The sequence below is a fragment of the Lytechinus variegatus genome, chromosome 3 (assembly GCF_018143015.1).
Source record: "Lytechinus variegatus isolate NC3 chromosome 3, Lvar_3.0, whole genome shotgun sequence".
Lineage (NCBI taxonomy): Eukaryota > Metazoa > Echinodermata > Echinoidea > Temnopleuroida > Toxopneustidae > Lytechinus > Lytechinus variegatus.
The window spans coordinates 50,129,856-50,147,432 of record NC_054742.1 but is presented as its reverse complement, the minus strand read 5'-3'; the positions used below and the strand labels follow the sequence as shown (position 1 = coordinate 50,147,432).

Here is a 17,577-nt window from a genome sequence, read left to right as displayed (position 1 = left end):
AATATATTAATCAGGGAAAACACCAAGGTACAATAAAACAACAAATAGGAAAGTTGATCATTTTCATCTCCATATATCATTTTATTCTGACACTCTGCACCCAAACTCACGTTTTCACTTCTGGAAGATATGGCAGAGCAATTCTATAACTGATCCAGCAAAGAAAATATACGTTGGTCCAATAGAGGACACTTACTTACACAGGGTTTTAAAGCTGACATTATTATCATAATTATTTTACGTCATTCAAGCTCTTCACGCTCTCCTTTGGAATTGTCAAAATTGTCTTTTGGAATAGGACCCCAAAATATGTAGCAACAATAAAGAGTATCTTCGATCACTGGAAGATATATGTATATTAAAGGTCTGTGAGGGTACATCCTGACAAATATGAAATCACGCTTTCAGGAACAGCAACACCCAGACCTAAGGGAAGTCAAAGGACATTGTTTGCTTGAACAAAAATGATACACAAAAAAGTGAAATGATCAACATAAATCGCCTGAATCTAAAAGGAAATAAAAATAATCAGTTAAATAACTGGACATATTAAAATGATCACAATGATTTTCAACCATTCAATTTGTCTTTAGAGCTAAACATTTGGATCTCTGGACATATCATTTTTTTAAGATGTGATACATACTTTTCTGTTGTAACGAAAACACAGAATTATAGTGTATTTCTAACTACATTGTAAATCATTTTCCCTTTAAATGTTTCATGATTCAATGTGTCTTGGTTTCTTCACAAGTGCATCTATATATATGTCTACAAATCATGTGTAAAATCAATACAGATCACAGCAAAAGCAAATAAATTATCATCAAACTTGGGAATCTAGAGAGCTTTCTTGTCCTTACATTCCAAAAACATACAAACAGATATAAACATGTCTTTTAAAATAATATGCATGAAAAAAGAGACAACAAAATAAAGCTTTGGCAGTAAAGTGGAATATAAAAATTCTAAAACAGAGAATGAAAATAGGATTCCATTATATTGCAGAAAAATAAACTTTACAAAGAAAATAAGTAGATGTTTAATGAAAAGAACCCTATTTTTTGGTGACATTAAGGTGCTTTAAAGTTTAAAATAACATTTCATCAAGCTTATAAAATATAGAACATGTTTACAACTCAGTGGCTTAGATTGATTTAATACTAATTCATACTGCCATGTGTTTGTTTTTTATCAATTTTCATTTTCTGGTTATTGATTTATGATGGGAGTAGTAGGCATATATTCAACAAAGTTTAAAGGGATGAGCAAGATGGTTCATAAATTACATTACATACATGTACATTGATTGGTTTAAATATTATCTAAAGATTGTTGTAACCAATTTGGTATTTCATGATGAACGCTTTCATATGCACTTTCACAATGTCAGACCTGTGAAAAAACAACAAATTAAATATAGTATATCACATTTTGTCAATAATAACATTTCAAACATTTGTGTATTTTCATGAATCCCATTACCTTGTGACCTGAACTATGAATCAGATGAGGAAAGCACACAAAAGCCCAACTGTGCAGGCAGGCAAGCAAAAATTTTAATTTCCTATCAATGTACTCGATAATAATTTCACATTGAATAAAAGAACAGAATTATGAAAAAAACTCTGAAACCCATTACTTATCAAAATCACTGAAATTTGATGATTAAAGTTTTCAGCTATAAATATTTTCTAGAAAGCCCGAGGTGAATCATGTTTACCCCCACAAACAAGAAGATAACATATATGGAACAAGATTAAAAGGGCGACAGCTAATGTTTAATTAGCATAACTCTGTTTTTGAGGGGATAATATCAAACTTGAATTCAATAGTCAATAATCATCTTGATAAGTAATTATTTATATTCATGATGTACATGTAAAAAAAGGTATTTCATTCTCCATTGTACATAGTCTTTTCATAGATCTTGGCCTGTAAGATAAAATATGTAAAATTGCAGCAAGGAGACTGTAGCTTTGATCTTACTAAAGTTTGTAAGTCTTGTCAATTGTCCCTTACTGCTCCCTAATCTCTTGTACTTGAATCTTTCACTGATAGCCTGACCCTCACTATCCTTTCATCATCTGAGCTTTATCTGATGAAAACTTACTTTCCTTCTTGTCTAATTCATTAATAATCTTCCACCTGAATATCATTCAAAAGAAAGAGAGGTGCAAAAATTGGTCAAACAAGTTTGAGAAGATCACATCTTTATGTAATCTATTGAAGGGTAGGAAATATGAGATGAGCCAGCAAAGTTCATAATGGTGAATTGACTATATCACCTGAATCATACACATGATTGCATATCTGAATAGCTTACTAGCTTGATGTTAAAATTAAGTTATGCTATTTTCACTAAAAACATTCATTCATTACTTCCATAAAATAGTTTTTCTTTCAGCATTAATATAAATCAGATGTATATCCATTGTCATTCAAATTTTAAACCATGATTTATAGTGCAAAGAATTATTTCATTAAGAGAATTCCTAAACAATAATCAGTGTCATGATTTCATATAACTTTTTGGAATAAATTTATTTCATTTTGATACCACAAGCCTATAAACTGAGGTAAGACTTTGACACTCTAGGCACATTCATTTTACATTACTCATGATTCATGTACCGTCTTCAATCTTGCAAGTAGAGCATCACATGTCTTCTTGGCATCTCCCAGCAACATGCCGGTGTTTTGCTTGAAGAAGATTGGGTTATCTACGGCTGCATAACCAACTCCTAAAGATCTCTTCATGACAACCACTTGCTTGGACTGCCATACCCTCAGTACTGGCATACCAGCAATGATGGAGTTGGGATCCTCTTCAGCAGCAGAATTGACGGTGTCATTGGCTCCAATAACGAGAACCAGATCGTTTTCAGGGAAGTCATCATTAATTTCATCCATCTCAAGTACAACATCATAAGGTACACCAGCTTCAGCCAAGAGAACATTCAGCTGACCAGGCATGCGACCTGCAACAGGATGGATACCAAAGCGTACATTCTTTCCACGCTTGTTGAGCATTTCCACCATTTCAGCTATGGGGTATTGGGCCTTTGCAACACAAAGACCATAGCCTGGGACAATGATGATATTTTGGGCTTCATCAATCATGTCAACCGTGTTTTCTACATTGACCTCAGTGTGGGTGCCTGTGATTTCCATCGGCTTGCCACCAGCAGTGGTCAGGGTTCCGTAGCCACCAAAGATGACATTGGTTAGAGAACGATTCATAGCCTTGCACATGATGTATGATAGGATGGCTCCTGAAGAACCAATCATGGCACCAACAATGGTCATGAGGTTGTTGTTCAGCATGAAGCCTTCAGCGCATAGAGCCCAGCCACTGTAACTGTTCAGAACAGTAATGACAACAGGCATGTCTGCGCCACCAATGGCTGCAGTCAGAGTGACTCCCATAACTGATGAGAGAACACTGGTTGCAGTCAAACAGCTCATATCCATAGCATACCCGGGATTTGTCATGTAGTAACCCATGGCACCAACATTTGCAGCCATGAGTCCCAGGTTTAGAGCATTTCTTCCAGGGAGAAGGAGAGGCTCAGATTTAAGCACACCTTGAAGCTTACCATATGCAATAAGAGAACCTGTGAAAGTAACACCACCAATATATGTTCCCAGGAAGAGGAAAGCTTTGGTCATTGCTGCTGTTGCTGGATCTGCAGCAAAGTGGGAAGCTTCTGTCATGTATGTTGATATACAGGTGAGAACTGCAGCAAGACCAACAAAGCTGTGGAAGGCAGCAACAAGCTGTGGTAAGTCAGTAATTGCCATTCGCTTTGCAATGATGGAACCAATGACGCCACCAACACCAATTGCTGCACCCATCTGTGTGTACAGCTCTGGAGAAGCCTTGAGTCCAACAAGGGTGGCAATCATTCCTGTTGATACACCAATCATACCTAAAGAATTACCAACTCTGGATGATGCTTGCGAAGACAATCCACTCAAAGCACCAACACAGCAGAGAGAACCTGCAAGGTAAGCAATCTCCTGCATGGAATAACCTGTCATTTCAGCGCCCAAGTATGATCCAATACCAATTGCACCAGGAAGAAGGTATAGATAGTTATATTCTGGTGGATCATCTGGACGGCGAAACATATCCAACATCCTTTGGGTGACAAGGAATCCTCCAAAGATGTTGATAGATGAGATGAAAGCTGCAATAGCAGCAAGGGTGGCAGGTGTGGAATCAGGATAATAACCTCCACTCATGCAAACAAGTCCACCTACGGCTGTGATGCCAGAGATAGCATTTGTCACTGACATCAAGGGTGAATGGAGGGCAGGTGTTACTCCCCAGACAGTGTGGTAACCAACAATTCCAGCTAGAGAGAAGGTGGTGAGCATGGTGTTGAATGCAGCATTTGGAGACAGAACTCCAAAGCCATACAAAGATGACAATCCTGCTGTGTACATCAGGGAACTTTTAAGGGTTTCTGCGAAGGGATTTGGGGGCGGGGCCTCAACTGCTGCTGGCTTAGGTGGGGGTGGTGGAGGAGCAGCTACTTCTTTGGGTGGTGGGGGAGGCCAAAGGAGCTGACCTTCTTTCAAAATTATAGAGCCTCGGGTAACTTCATCTTCTAGGTCAATGTGGTAGAAGCCTTTGGGTCCAAGTGAGAGCAGAAACTTTGAGATATTGTTACCATACAATGTGCTAGACTGGGTTGGAAGGCGACTGGGTAGATCCGTGTAACCAATGTGGGTAACACCCTTATGAACGTACAGTTCATTTGGCTTTGTGGTTTCAATATTACCTCCTGCTTCAGCAGCCAAGTCCACTACAACCGATCCCTCCTTCATTGACTCAATCATCTCTTTAGATATAAGCTTTGGTGCAGGTTTACCTGGAATCAAGGCAGTAGTAACAACGATGTCAACTTCTTTACATTGTTTAGCAAACAGGTCCATTTCTGCCTTGATGAACTCTGGAGACATTTCCTTAGCATACCCACCAGCTCCTTCTCCGGATTCCTCAAACTTTAGTTCCAAGAACTCAGCTCCAAGTGACTGTACCTGCTCTTTGACAGCTGCTCTTGTATCAAACCCTCTTACAATAGCTCCCATATTCTTTGCTGTGCCCATTGCCGATAGTCCAGCTACACCTCCTCCAATGACAAGAGCTTTTGCTGGAGGAATTTTTCCAGCAGCTGTAATCTGACCTGTGAAGAACCTGCCAAAGTTATTAGCTGCTTCTACAACAGCTTTGTAGCCGGCAATGTTTGCCATTGAACTTAGGGCATCAAATACCTGGGCTCTGCTTATCCTAGGAACACAATCCATGGCATACACTGTAGCCTTCTTCTCTGCTAACTTGTCCAGAAGCTCCTTATTTTGCGCTGGGTACATGAAACTGATGAGATTTGTGCGATCTTTGAGGAGACCAACCTCCTCCATACTTGGAGCGCGGACTTTCAAAACGAGATCTGACTTGAAAGCATCATCTCTGCTTACTATTTTTGCCCCGGCTTCTTCGTAATCTGTATTTCTGAAGTTAGCTTTGGACCCTGCACCGTCTTCTACGACAACACTGTAGCCTTCTTTGACAAGATTCTTGACAGCGATGGGGGCGGCTGCTACCCTGCGTTCATTGAGGAAAGTTTCCTTTGGGATACCGATCTTAAGTTCGCCATAAGGAATTGCACCTGGTGGAGCCTCTGCCTCTGCCCTCCTTATGAAGGATGTTTTCAGCCCTCGATAGCGTAACTTGGAAACTGTGTAGGTCTTCTTAAGGGCCACCCTGTCTACTTGACAGGCAGACTGCATAAAGCGAAACATGATGCCTGCATAAAAAAGACAAAACAATAATATGAATAATTAAATAAGATTCTGACGATGGGAAATACTTTGTATTTGTCACTATGTCACATGAAAGAAAATTTATCCCTAAAATTAGGAGTATGGCTATGAATGAATATTGCCCAGAACTTTGGACCAAAACTGGATTCCTAACGGTGATTAAGGAGGCCACATCAATATCCATGCATAACATTATACTCTAAATACATCAAGAGGATTCCAAACCAAAGTCTAATACAGACAATGCTGATCATTTTTTTTTTCAACTTGAAAATATACCATTTCTCAATGAAACATGTTACTCACGTTACACAATTTAGGCACCTTAACATACATGTATTGTAATTGCCATGTTTTGCTTACTGTGGGCAGGGCACGACAAATCCGCTTGCCCAGGGCAAGTGGTGTTTTGAAAATGAAATCATTAAACATCAGTTGACCCTCTAAATTTCCATATCTTTTGGATAATCAAAACTATCTCTCATGTTATGTCAAACCAGTAAAAAAAAACAAAAAAAAACAGTGGAAACTGATGCAAAATAAGCACCAATTACCAGTAATTTATCACTAGGTACCTTGTTCGAAAAACTGTGCTATCGCATCTTACGTTCTATGTGCGCAATGACTGCGCATGCGCTACTATCTTGCCCATGTGCCCCCCCCCCCAAAAAAAAAACACACCAAAAGTGGCTAAAAGTTCACAATTTACAATAATCCATAAAATGGATATCTATTTTCCATATTACCTTGAAATTGGATGTTGTTTTTAGGTTTGCATGGTGGCATGTAAAATTGCTGATGTGATTTACGATACACCATGTGGAGTGTTTAAATCAGTGGATAGAAGATGGACTCCTGAAGACGGAGAGTCAACCTGCCCGAAACATCGAGTCTCTCTACTACTACTTCTCATCATCTCTATTCGCCGACTCAAGCCAGCATCTCCTCATCCGCCCTACTACTCAATCTGTTTTTAACTTTTCAATCTCTCCTGGTTTACAGTCCTATTCAAGACTACTTTCAAGAAAGAATACTCTACTCTCAAATCTCCACTTTCTCGCCTATCCATTCCTCTTTCTTCTTCAAGTTCTATCCACTGTTTCTATAACACTCCACATGGTGTACCGTAAACCACATCAGCGATTGTACCTTGAAATTGTTTTGATTTAGTTGGAATTTGGAAACTACTGAAAAAATGAAGAATATTATTAAGCTCTATCTTGACTCTGATTTATGATGATGTTACACTCGGTAAATGTTTTTATTATTGTGGTCCCACATGTAGACTTTCATGTAAAACGATCAAAATGATCAACACCATGAAAAAAAAAAACATGAAAGTCTACATGTAGAGTGGGACAAAAAATTGTAGTCCCACATGTAGATAATAAAATATTGACCAAGTGGAACATCATAAAATAATGAATAAAAGACAAGAGAGGAGAATATACTTAATTTCCTTGATGGTTTCCAACTAATTTTTTTTTAAATTCAAGAAAATATGGAAAATAAATGACCATTTCATGGATTTCAAGATGCAAAATGTGAAATTTTAGCCACTCCACTTTTGATTTTTTTTTTTACATCATAAAAAGATTATTTTTTTCAGAGTCAATAAAGAGCTGAACATTTTTCACTGGCTTTCTTTATAGATTCCAACTAAACAAAAATAATTCTAAGGAAATATGTTAAACAGATAACCATTTCGTGGATTTAAAGATGCAAAATATGAAATTTTAGCAACTTTTGGTGAAGGTTTTTTTAACCTTAAAAGCCCATGAAATAGTAATTTTTTTTCTTCAAAATAAACGTAAAGACTCAGGCCAACGTTGCTGAAAATATCCTTTTAAATGTGTGTTCTTTTATACTATACATGATTCTCAATTGTTGTTATTTTGTATGACCTTTAAAATAAGAGTAGTGGCGTCATAATGAAAAAAAATATAGAACAAATTGGGCAAGCAGATTGTTTTATTGGGCAAGGAAATTCTTTTTTGTAGAGGCGTGGCTGTGGGGTTTGACAATCTCTCTTTTCTGTACAAGGTTTATGATAACTTAATACACCTAGCTATATTATCAAAATTTAATTCAACAATTCTATCCAGAAAATATAGGCAAGCAAATTCTTGTTACTGGTACGCTACATTTTTGGACCACATAAGTTAAGAACATGAATTTGTTCAAAAAGTGTCCTCATACTGGGTGGAATAACAAGTAGAGGGTTTATGATTGTTATAACTGGTATAGAGGTTCACAAATATAAATGTTCAGAATTTTTGAAACACTTCACATCTTTGACAAATTTACCAAAATTAGTGTTACTCACGTTACATAACATAATTCATTGCCATGCTCCTGACCATATTTGCTTGAAAATGTATATTTAGATGTAATTAACTATTAAAATTACATGTATTTTAGGCATAAAATAGAACAGTTTTGTTAACCTCTTTTTCTCAAGAATTACTGTATAGCCCATATTACGGCATATCAACATTAAAGCAAAATTACCACACATACACGTACAATGTAAAATTAGTTATCATACATGCATTTTGTAAGTGATGTGGAGTGAAAATGATTCTCCTTTAATTCTATTTTCTTAAAAATTAAATTCCTTTCAAGTTTCTCTGAATCACTGACTCAGGAGACACTTAAGGACGTTCCACAGTTATGTTTGTGCGCATTATGATATGCGCATATTTTACACTCATGCGTGCTGACGTCACAATGGATGAACAGGTGATTAATAAGCTGTGGGTTCGAGCGGATTTTTCTCATCATCTGCACTCTTACTTCAGATCCGATGCGTTATTTTATGAAGCTAAAAACTGGAATTATTCCATGGACCATTAAAAATATATCTCTACAATTTCAAAATACTTTACTCTGCAATGCTGCCAAGAATCATGAATATGACCCCGAGTTTGAATAAATGTTAGAGTGGTTTTGATTTTTTCTTCACATAGATACAAAGCATTTGGCGCATTTTTGGTGTTTTAAAAAGCACATTTGCTCTAATAGAAATGCTGATAGTTTGAAAACAAGCACATTAACCCCTATTTTTCAATGTTTGCACCTCTTAGTTATACCTTTCTCTACTCCTCTACAACTTTGCAAATTTTGGTGAAAATGACATGGATTTTAAATAAAGTGCAGCATTTATTTTTCTTTTTTTAGTTTGTCATTGAAATTTCACATTTTTTAGATTGGGTTTTTGTTGTCTTTTACGCCATTTTTAAGACCTGACGGTGCTGTTAGACTTGATATTGCAATCAAATAGCACTATAAATAGATTCTGCATTCTAACGATACAATTATCAACTCTCTTGCAAAATTTGATGACTATTTCATGTATTTTGACTGAGTAATAGAGGTTTAAAGTAGTCACTAGTTTAAAGTCATTGTAGTGATCTTGCGAGGTCTAAAAATGCCAAGTTCTTTTGAATTCGCAATTCTTAAGAACATTCCGTTGGGTGAAATTTGAAGCTCTATAGCAAATAATCAAGCACATGGACCTACGTTAATTTTTGCATATTTCGAATATTCAGGTTCTAAACTATCTATATGCAAAGTTTGGTGAAAATGACATGGATTTCACTTTAACTGTGGAACATCCTTTTTAGTCAGTCGTTTGAAGATTTTAATAATCGTAAAGTAACAACTGGCAGGTAACGACTGGCAGAATGAGTATTTAAAACTACATGTATACTCCCTAGACTCCACACCACATTTATTTGCAATCTGATCCCAACCTAACGCATGAACTCACATGTAAATACTCCAAACACCAACCTGCCAACCTCTGGGAATGAAAAACTGTATTCTGTGATAACAAAAACTGTATTTCCCCTCCCATAAACTGTATTTTATTTATGCGGAACGTGCAAAGGGGGGGGGGGGGGAGTTGTCCTCCCCTCCCACCGTACGGAAAAAGGGCAATTTCCTGCATGTTTTGTCATTTTTTCCACACATGTCAATCAGAAACTAATAATAATATCTTAATCTTAATAATACCTTAATCAGATGGCCTGAAACTTATGCAAAATTATAATTAATTACTCTAATGTCCAAGTTTCATAAACCAAAATATAACTTCTTTTTTTTCTACTTTCAAAGTTATGACATTTCAAAAAATTAAAAGATTTGTGAAAATTTTTCAGATATTCTGAGGAGTCAAGTATTGCCTTAAAATTAATTGTGATCCAAGTACGCTAGACTCCATTAAGCACAACACTGCCGCGGAGCCAGTGCAGTGCAGCAGCGTGATCTTCAGGGCATGCCGCGGCCGGCCTGGCACTAGCATAGCAGGCCGTGCCTAATCTGCTAGGCCGGGAGTTTGCATTTTGACAACTTACTTTTCACCGCTAAGTACTCATTCTCCATCTTTTGGATGGTCCAGAGTAAGAATCGCCTCTGTTACTCTCCTTTTTCTTTGGTATGAATCCATTATTAGAGATGAAAATATCAAGAGTTCAAGCAAACACTGCGGCAATGAAATGCACCGCACACACATGAACCACGAACAACGTAAACCTGAAGCGCCAGGCCAGCGCTCCCCGGCCCCGCTTGCTATCGCTAGCGCTAAGCCACCAAGCACCAGTACTCACGCTTCGCCCATTCAACCACCAAACTCTCTTATCTAATTGAATGGATATTGTGCGCGCCTCGATCACCATTATCCGCCATCTTGCTACCCCACAATGCATCGCTGTGTACATAATGTTGGAACAACATTTACTGCAGCCACGTGTTTTTACATGACACAAAATGGCGGCGGACCGTTTATTTGCAGCGTCAGGGATTGTGGGGCGTTTAGCATGTCAGTTTGCGGAAGTGCCGATCTATGCCAGTGCCACTGAGCTTCGGAATCGCTTTATAGTATGGAACACCAAAATCGTAAATATATTTTTTAAAACGTAAAAAACATATTTTTTAACTTGAAAAATCGTATCAAAGTACAAAAAAATCGTATGCCCTTATCTTAATAAAAAATCGTACTGGTTGGCAGGTCTGCAAACAGTGCGTATTTCTCTTTCATGAAATCCAATGAATGAACTAGAGATGCTCGGCGGGTCACGCAGCCAAGCACATGTATCCCCGGAACCCACCGCGTCTTCCGTCATTGTGATATATAGAGCTCACACAGAAATTTGACAAATAAATACAATCATTATGGCGACAATGACCCTGCCCACATTTTGCCTGTGGGTACCAAATTTGATAACAATAATATGACGTAGCAGCGTGACTCTGCAGAACCTCAAGTATTGTCCAGTATCACCTGTTGGGGAATAAATTATAGAGTAATCTGGATATCTTTTGTAAACCTAACCCGAAGACCCCATCAAAAATGATAGGCATCTTCGCTTCACCTTCTAATATTGCTTCTAATATTGTTTTGTTGAAAAGTGACTTACGATTGCGGAGTTAGGTGTCATAAGAGTCTTGGATGTAAACTTTAATGTTGACCTGAAAATGATCTTTGACCTTACCATGTGACCTCTGACTGCAGCACAACATGCATGTCCGCAAAGTCCATCTACCATCCAAGTTTGGTTGAAAAGTGACTTACGGTTGCGGAGTTAGGTGTCAGAAGAGAGTCTTGCATGTTAAATTTAATGTTGACTTGAGAATGACCTTTGACCTTACCATGTGACCTCCGACTGTAGCATAAGATGCAGGTCCCTCAAGCCCATCTACCATCCAAGTTTGGTTGAAAAGTGACTTACGGTTGCGGGGGTTAAGTGTCATAAGTCTTGCATGTAAACTTTAACGTTGACCTGAAAACAACCTTTGACCTTACCCTGTGACCTCCGACTGCAGCATAAGAAGCAGGTCCCCCAAGTCCATTTACCATCCAAGTTTAGATGAAAAGCGTCTTACGGTTGTGGAGTTATGTGGCATTAGGTTTGTGACGGCTGGATGACATTTGGATCCGTAAGTCTCGCCTTCACCTTTGGTGGGCGAGACAAAATCTCGTTACCATGGCAATGATGTCTCCGCCAACACCAAATTCGATAGGCGGCTTCGCTATACCATACTCTACATTCATGCCAAATTTTAAGATGATTGGAGAAGAAATACAACTAATAGAGCGCTCACAAAAAAAATCTCTGCGGCGGCGGACACGGCACGAGGCCAAATCCATAGTATCCTCCGAACTCTGTTCGGGGGATACAATTAATTGTAGTGTAAGCAATATCAAGCAAACCTATCTGATAAAGTTAATGTGCTTGCTTAAAGATTAAGGGAGCAGAATTATGTGTTAAAAAGATAATACAGTAACTCTGACCAAAACATTCTATTGCATTACCAGGTTAAGAAATTATCATATATCCCTTCCCCCATCAAAAAAATGCAAATCTTAAAAACAGAAATTGCCACTTTCAACAAACTATAAAAATGAAATGAAATGTATTTATTTGTTATGCTTTTATGATCCATCTGTAATTATTATCCAGGTTAATGATTTATTCTTTTAACTTATTTCTAGTACATGAAAACAATGCACCAAAGTGTCGTTATTTAGACATTTGGCTATATGTGCAAATCATGCAGACTCTTAAAACCAAAGATACAAATTTATTGATCTTTATTGATTAAAAGTCTGAGAAAGGCTTAAAACTGAACAGTAAACGTGAGACTGAAAGAGCAACAATTATAAGCTCCATCCGGTTTATCTATTTTAATGGTAAAAGAATGTACTATGTAGTTGCAGCAAACAATTTTTTCACGACAAAGTCTTTAAAATCAATGTTGATTGTCATCCTATTACCATAGATCTACATGTAGATATGCTACAATAACATAAACTTATCTTTGTGAAATCATGAAATCTTAGCTAAAAACTGGCAACACTTATGATCACTAACACAGAAAGCATATGTGGGATAGTGTATTAATTAATATAGCTTGGAAAAATACCTGACATTTGATGAAATTTATTTTGCTAATCCCTCAGAAATTACTTATTTTCTTCAAGAGCCATTTGGCAGATTTAAAAAAATTATATAATATACTAACACTTGGGTGGTCATTTCATTTGATTCTGATCGAACTAATTTTGTGATCGTTACCACAACTGGCAAATTTCTCTTTATGACAGTAATGACCACTTCAAAAGGGTCATTGAAGGTCATTAATGGACCATACTCTTTGTTTTTACCCCTTAGTCATACAATAAAAGGTTACTGTACCATAGCTTGTGAGACAACATCACAATTTTATGCCGTTACTCGCGTTACACTTTTGGGGCCTCATTTATTGTAATACCATGATATGTATACAGCTACAACTTAATTTTTCTCATCTATCAGGTACGAGTATGAAGAGAACTTCCATTGGCAAATTTTGAATGGAAGGGAATATTTAAGTTTCTTCAGCTTACTCATGTTACATTGGTTTAACCAATGGAGTGGCATGCTTTTTACCCACTCATGGGATTGGAAGACATTTTAGTCTTTGGCAAAACTAATGCTTCATACATTCTAAAAATTAACTCAACAACTGCTGACCATTCTTTAATTTCTTTAATTCAAATGAATTCTTTAGGTAAATTTTTACTGTTTTTCTCAATAAAGTTGTAAGTTGAGTTCAAAGTTCAATATTTGAAATTCTTGATGGAACTCTTGGAGAAAAAAAATACTGTTCCGTATGCCCAGAAGTATACTGAACAAAATTAGGTGGGTGACAAGTTTCTAAATATGAATTTATTTTTTTCACCCCATGGCACTTATCTCATGGAATTGCCCTTATGAATATCAAGTTAGTTATAATAAGAGTATGTTGTTGTTGACATAAAAGGTTCTTTTTGTTTCAGCATTTTATTCAAATACCAAGCCTTATTAGAGAGAGCATGTTAAAAAAAATGAATATTCAAGGTCTGAATTAAATGGCAAATGGTTCATAGGAAACCAAGATATTGCTGCAAAAAGTATCAATGAAGTCAGTCAGTTCTGAACCAGGAGGATTAAAGGGGAAACAAACTGACTAACATACATGGCATCATAAATGTTTAAAATTCAGGGATTTATTAAATCTTTATTGTGTGTAGATATACCGGTATATACGTGTATATATATATAAGTCTAAGTAACATAGCTATCAGTAGAGGCGCAAGGCCAATATTGGAGACTGTCTCCAATGTGGGAGATTATCTCCAATATCAGAGACTTTTGTAAAGAATTTGGGTAGGCCTATCCAATTTCAGAGACAGTCTCCAGTTTTGGAGACCAATTTCCTTTGTTTACATTTGCGGCAAAAGGATTACCTTGGCGGCAAATAAAAATGTGATAAGCAGATTCCTCATGAAAAATTACCCCTTTTCACCATCTACTTTAAAAATTCACCATCCACTTTTGTTTTGATATTTTTTTGTTGTCAATAACACACAAAACAAATGGGCTTCTGACCTCAGTGAGACAAATTTTTGGGTAGAAAAAATCATGCTTTTGTTGGTGTTGTTTCTTTTGTCCTTTTGCAAAGCAAATCTCCAATATGGGAGATTGTCTCCCATATTGGAGAGAGTCTTCCATACTGGCCGTGCGCCTCTACTGGCATGACTGCCTATAGGCCTATATATATTGCTCAAGAGTATAGTCACGTATTGTATTACCGGACACTATCATATTTCCGGACGCGCATAATTACTGCGTAAGAAATCAATTTCGTACCGTAAGACTTCCGCAGTTCAATTTCACAGATCAATTCAAAGAACAAGTTTGGAAAAACAAGGCGAAAAAATCCAACTTTTACCTTATTTTTCTCTAAAATGACAGAAAATGCTTAAAATATCATATAACATAGTTTTGCATTAACAATTGATCCCAATTGATCTATTTTCTGATGGCAATATGGACCTAATTTCGGGCCTGATTCGCCGAATTTCAATCTCGTCCGCTCCATCGATCAGATCGTCGACGGCTAGTTCTCGAGGTAGATAGAGAGCCGTCAACGATCGTCTGCGCATCGATAGAACTTGACTGAGGGTCACGATATGAACGAGCATTAATACTGAAAAGAGCCATATCGAACACTCAATGAAAAAAAATTAAAAAAAATGAAATTAGTTAGCAAACACCAATTTATTACAAAGATCTGCTCAAAATCGATATAAGAAAGCAAACAAAAACTTAAAATTTACTCATGAGATGATATATCATGAAAAAATAACACCAACTCTTTCTTACATCATTATAATCAAGAATATTTTTACCCGTCCGTCGCGCGTCCGGAATTATGATGTAATTTGTCACGTACGAAAATAATTGTTTTTCGCGGAGGGGTATGCGGCAAGTGCGGTGCAAAGAAAACGGTTGGAAAATTTAAAATAATTTCATCATATTCATAATTTTCGAAATATTTGGAATAGCAAGGTATAATTTTTCTTCATTGTAATTCCTCTAGTTGTCATTTTTAAAGCACTGAAATAAAGGTGTCCGGCAATAGGATACACTGCCATACAGTGCAGTGTAGACTTCCATCCATCAATCATGTCGCATGATGTAGCGGCCGTTCCTCTTCGCGCTTCCCGATCCCCTGCGCCAGGTTGTCACTCTATGTCTCATACTAGGGTCAATTTCCCCCAAAAAATACTCTTGTCTTAGTGAAAAGAATAACACAACATTTGGGATACGTACCTCACGATACCCTTCACAATCAAAAGTCAAACTGGTGAAGCCTCCGGATCAAAATGAAGGCTGATATTCTTAATTTGGCAGGGGTAGGGACCAGAGAACTCCCCACGTACAGCCAACGTAAATGCCGGGTATAGGTTGACGCGCGAGCGCGCGCACAGATCATTTATCTCGGCTATGATCCAGTTACTGGCCTCGTTGGGGTTGGGTTATACCCCTCCCTCCCAATCCCAAATCTTTAAGGGACAAGTCCACCCCAACAAAAACTTGATTTGAATAAAAAGATAAAAACCAAGCCTAACATTGAAAATTTCATCAAAATCGGATGCAAAATAAGAAAGTTATGATCATAGGCGGCGGAGCAGATCGAGGATTATCTTTTTTTTTTTTTTTTTTTGGGGGGGACGCTACAATAGCCGTCCGCCCCCCCTAAACACAAAAGATAATCCTCTGCTCCGCCGCCAATGGTTATGATATGTTAGAGTTTCACTTAATTTCACAACCAGTTTAATATGTACATCCTGGTCGGTATGCAAATGAGCTCACCCACTCACTATTTCTTTTGTATTTTATTATATGAAATATTTTAATTTTCTCCTTATTGGCATGTGAAACAAAGTTTTATTCCTCCCTGAAAAAGTGGAATGACCAAAGTTTTAATATTTTGTGGTTTGACCAAGAGGTCCTTATCGTCAAATCGAAATAGGGCCTAAGTCAAACACCGGGGTCAAACAATAAAAAACAAAAGAAATAGTGAGTGTGACATCATCAAGTTGTGCATAATTATATTAACTATTTTGTGAAAAATAAGCGAATCTCAAAAATGTCATAACTTTCTTATTTTACATCAAATTTTGATGAAATTTTCAGCATTATTCTTGTTTGATTTTTCTGTATTGATTCAAATCAACTTTTTCCTGGGGTGGACTTGCCCTTTAAGAAAACGGCAAATCGAAAGAAGCCAAGCCTGAATGAGAAATAAGAAGACTCGAGAAGAAAACAAGATCGAGGGAGGAGGAATAGGACAACTTCAGAACGTACAGTTCAAACAAATAGTTAGAAGAAAGGGGAGCGAATATCGAGAAGATAGGCTATTGACTGTGCCTATTATGAGGGCAGGGTCCAGTGTAGATTCTGTCGAAGGCGATCATAAAAGAGGCATAATATGTGAATTGTGAACAAAATAGGAATCGTTAATTTTTAGGGCAAAAGTTAATTAACTTTTAGTGTAGACCAATAAAGCACAACTGGGAAAAGTAGGTATGGGAAAACTTACTGAAAAGCACACCACATTGTATCTATGAATGGAGGGCCGAGGGGGGGGGGGGGGGGCGGGAGAAGTATATAGGCCAATCATGCGCATCCAAAACTATATTCAAGCCTGATGGTGCCATGCCAGTAGGCACTGCATGCGGATTATCTTGTGGGCCCATTGGCCTATCAAAGGGATGGTCCGGGCTGAAAGTATTTATAGCTTTAAAAAATAGAGTAAAATTCACTGAGCAAGAATGAATGCCGAAAATTTCACCAATCGGACAACAAATAACAAAGCCTTTATTGAAGTTAAGCAATATTTTGTTGAAACAGTCGTCATGAATATTCATTAGGTGAGCTGATGATGTCACATCTGCACTTGTTTTTTTTTGTATTTTATTAAATGAAATTAGTTTTTTCAAATTTCTTTCCTCCATGAACTAGAAAAATTGGATTGACAACTGATTTAGTGCATTAGATATTTATTGCTGCAACTTTATTTCATTATAAGGGAGGCATATTATTCACACAAGTATGAAATAATTTAAAAAATATGAATTATGTAATAACATTATAAGAAAACGGAAAGTGGGGATGTGGGATTATCAGCCCACGTAATGAATATTCATGATTACTGTTTTCACAAAATATTGCTAAATTTTAAACTAGCTTCAATAACTTTATTTTTTATTTGTTACACGATTTTGATGAAATTTTCGGTATTTTGCTCAGTGAATTCTACTCTATGTATTAAGATATAAATATTTTCAGCCTCGACCATGCCTTTAATGCCTTTTTTCAATATAAATCGCGTTTTCTTATTTTCAAATTCTATCGTGGCTATATCCCTTGC

General features: G+C 37.0%; 1 protein-coding gene across 1 annotated transcript; it reads right to left on the bottom strand.

Annotated features, from left to right (window-relative positions):
• Positions 1-57: 57 nt before the first annotated feature.
• On the bottom strand, positions 58-15,617 carry LOC121411272 (NAD(P) transhydrogenase, mitochondrial-like). Its single transcript, XM_041603898.1, has 3 exons — positions 15,474-15,617; positions 2,635-5,816; positions 58-2,148 (listed from the first exon to the last, which is right to left on the bottom strand). The coding sequence occupies exons 2-3, from the start codon at positions 5,809-5,811 to the stop codon at positions 2,134-2,136; spliced, it is 3,192 nt and encodes a 1,063-aa protein (XP_041459832.1). The 5' UTR covers positions 5,812-5,816; positions 15,474-15,617; the 3' UTR covers positions 58-2,133.
• Between the last annotated feature and the right edge of the window lie 1,960 nt (positions 15,618-17,577).

Coding starts and splice junctions, on each gene's coding strand:
- LOC121411272 (XM_041603898.1), bottom strand. CDS start 5,811: ATGTTTCGCTTTATGCAGTCTGCCTGTCAAGTAGACAGGGTGGCCCTT.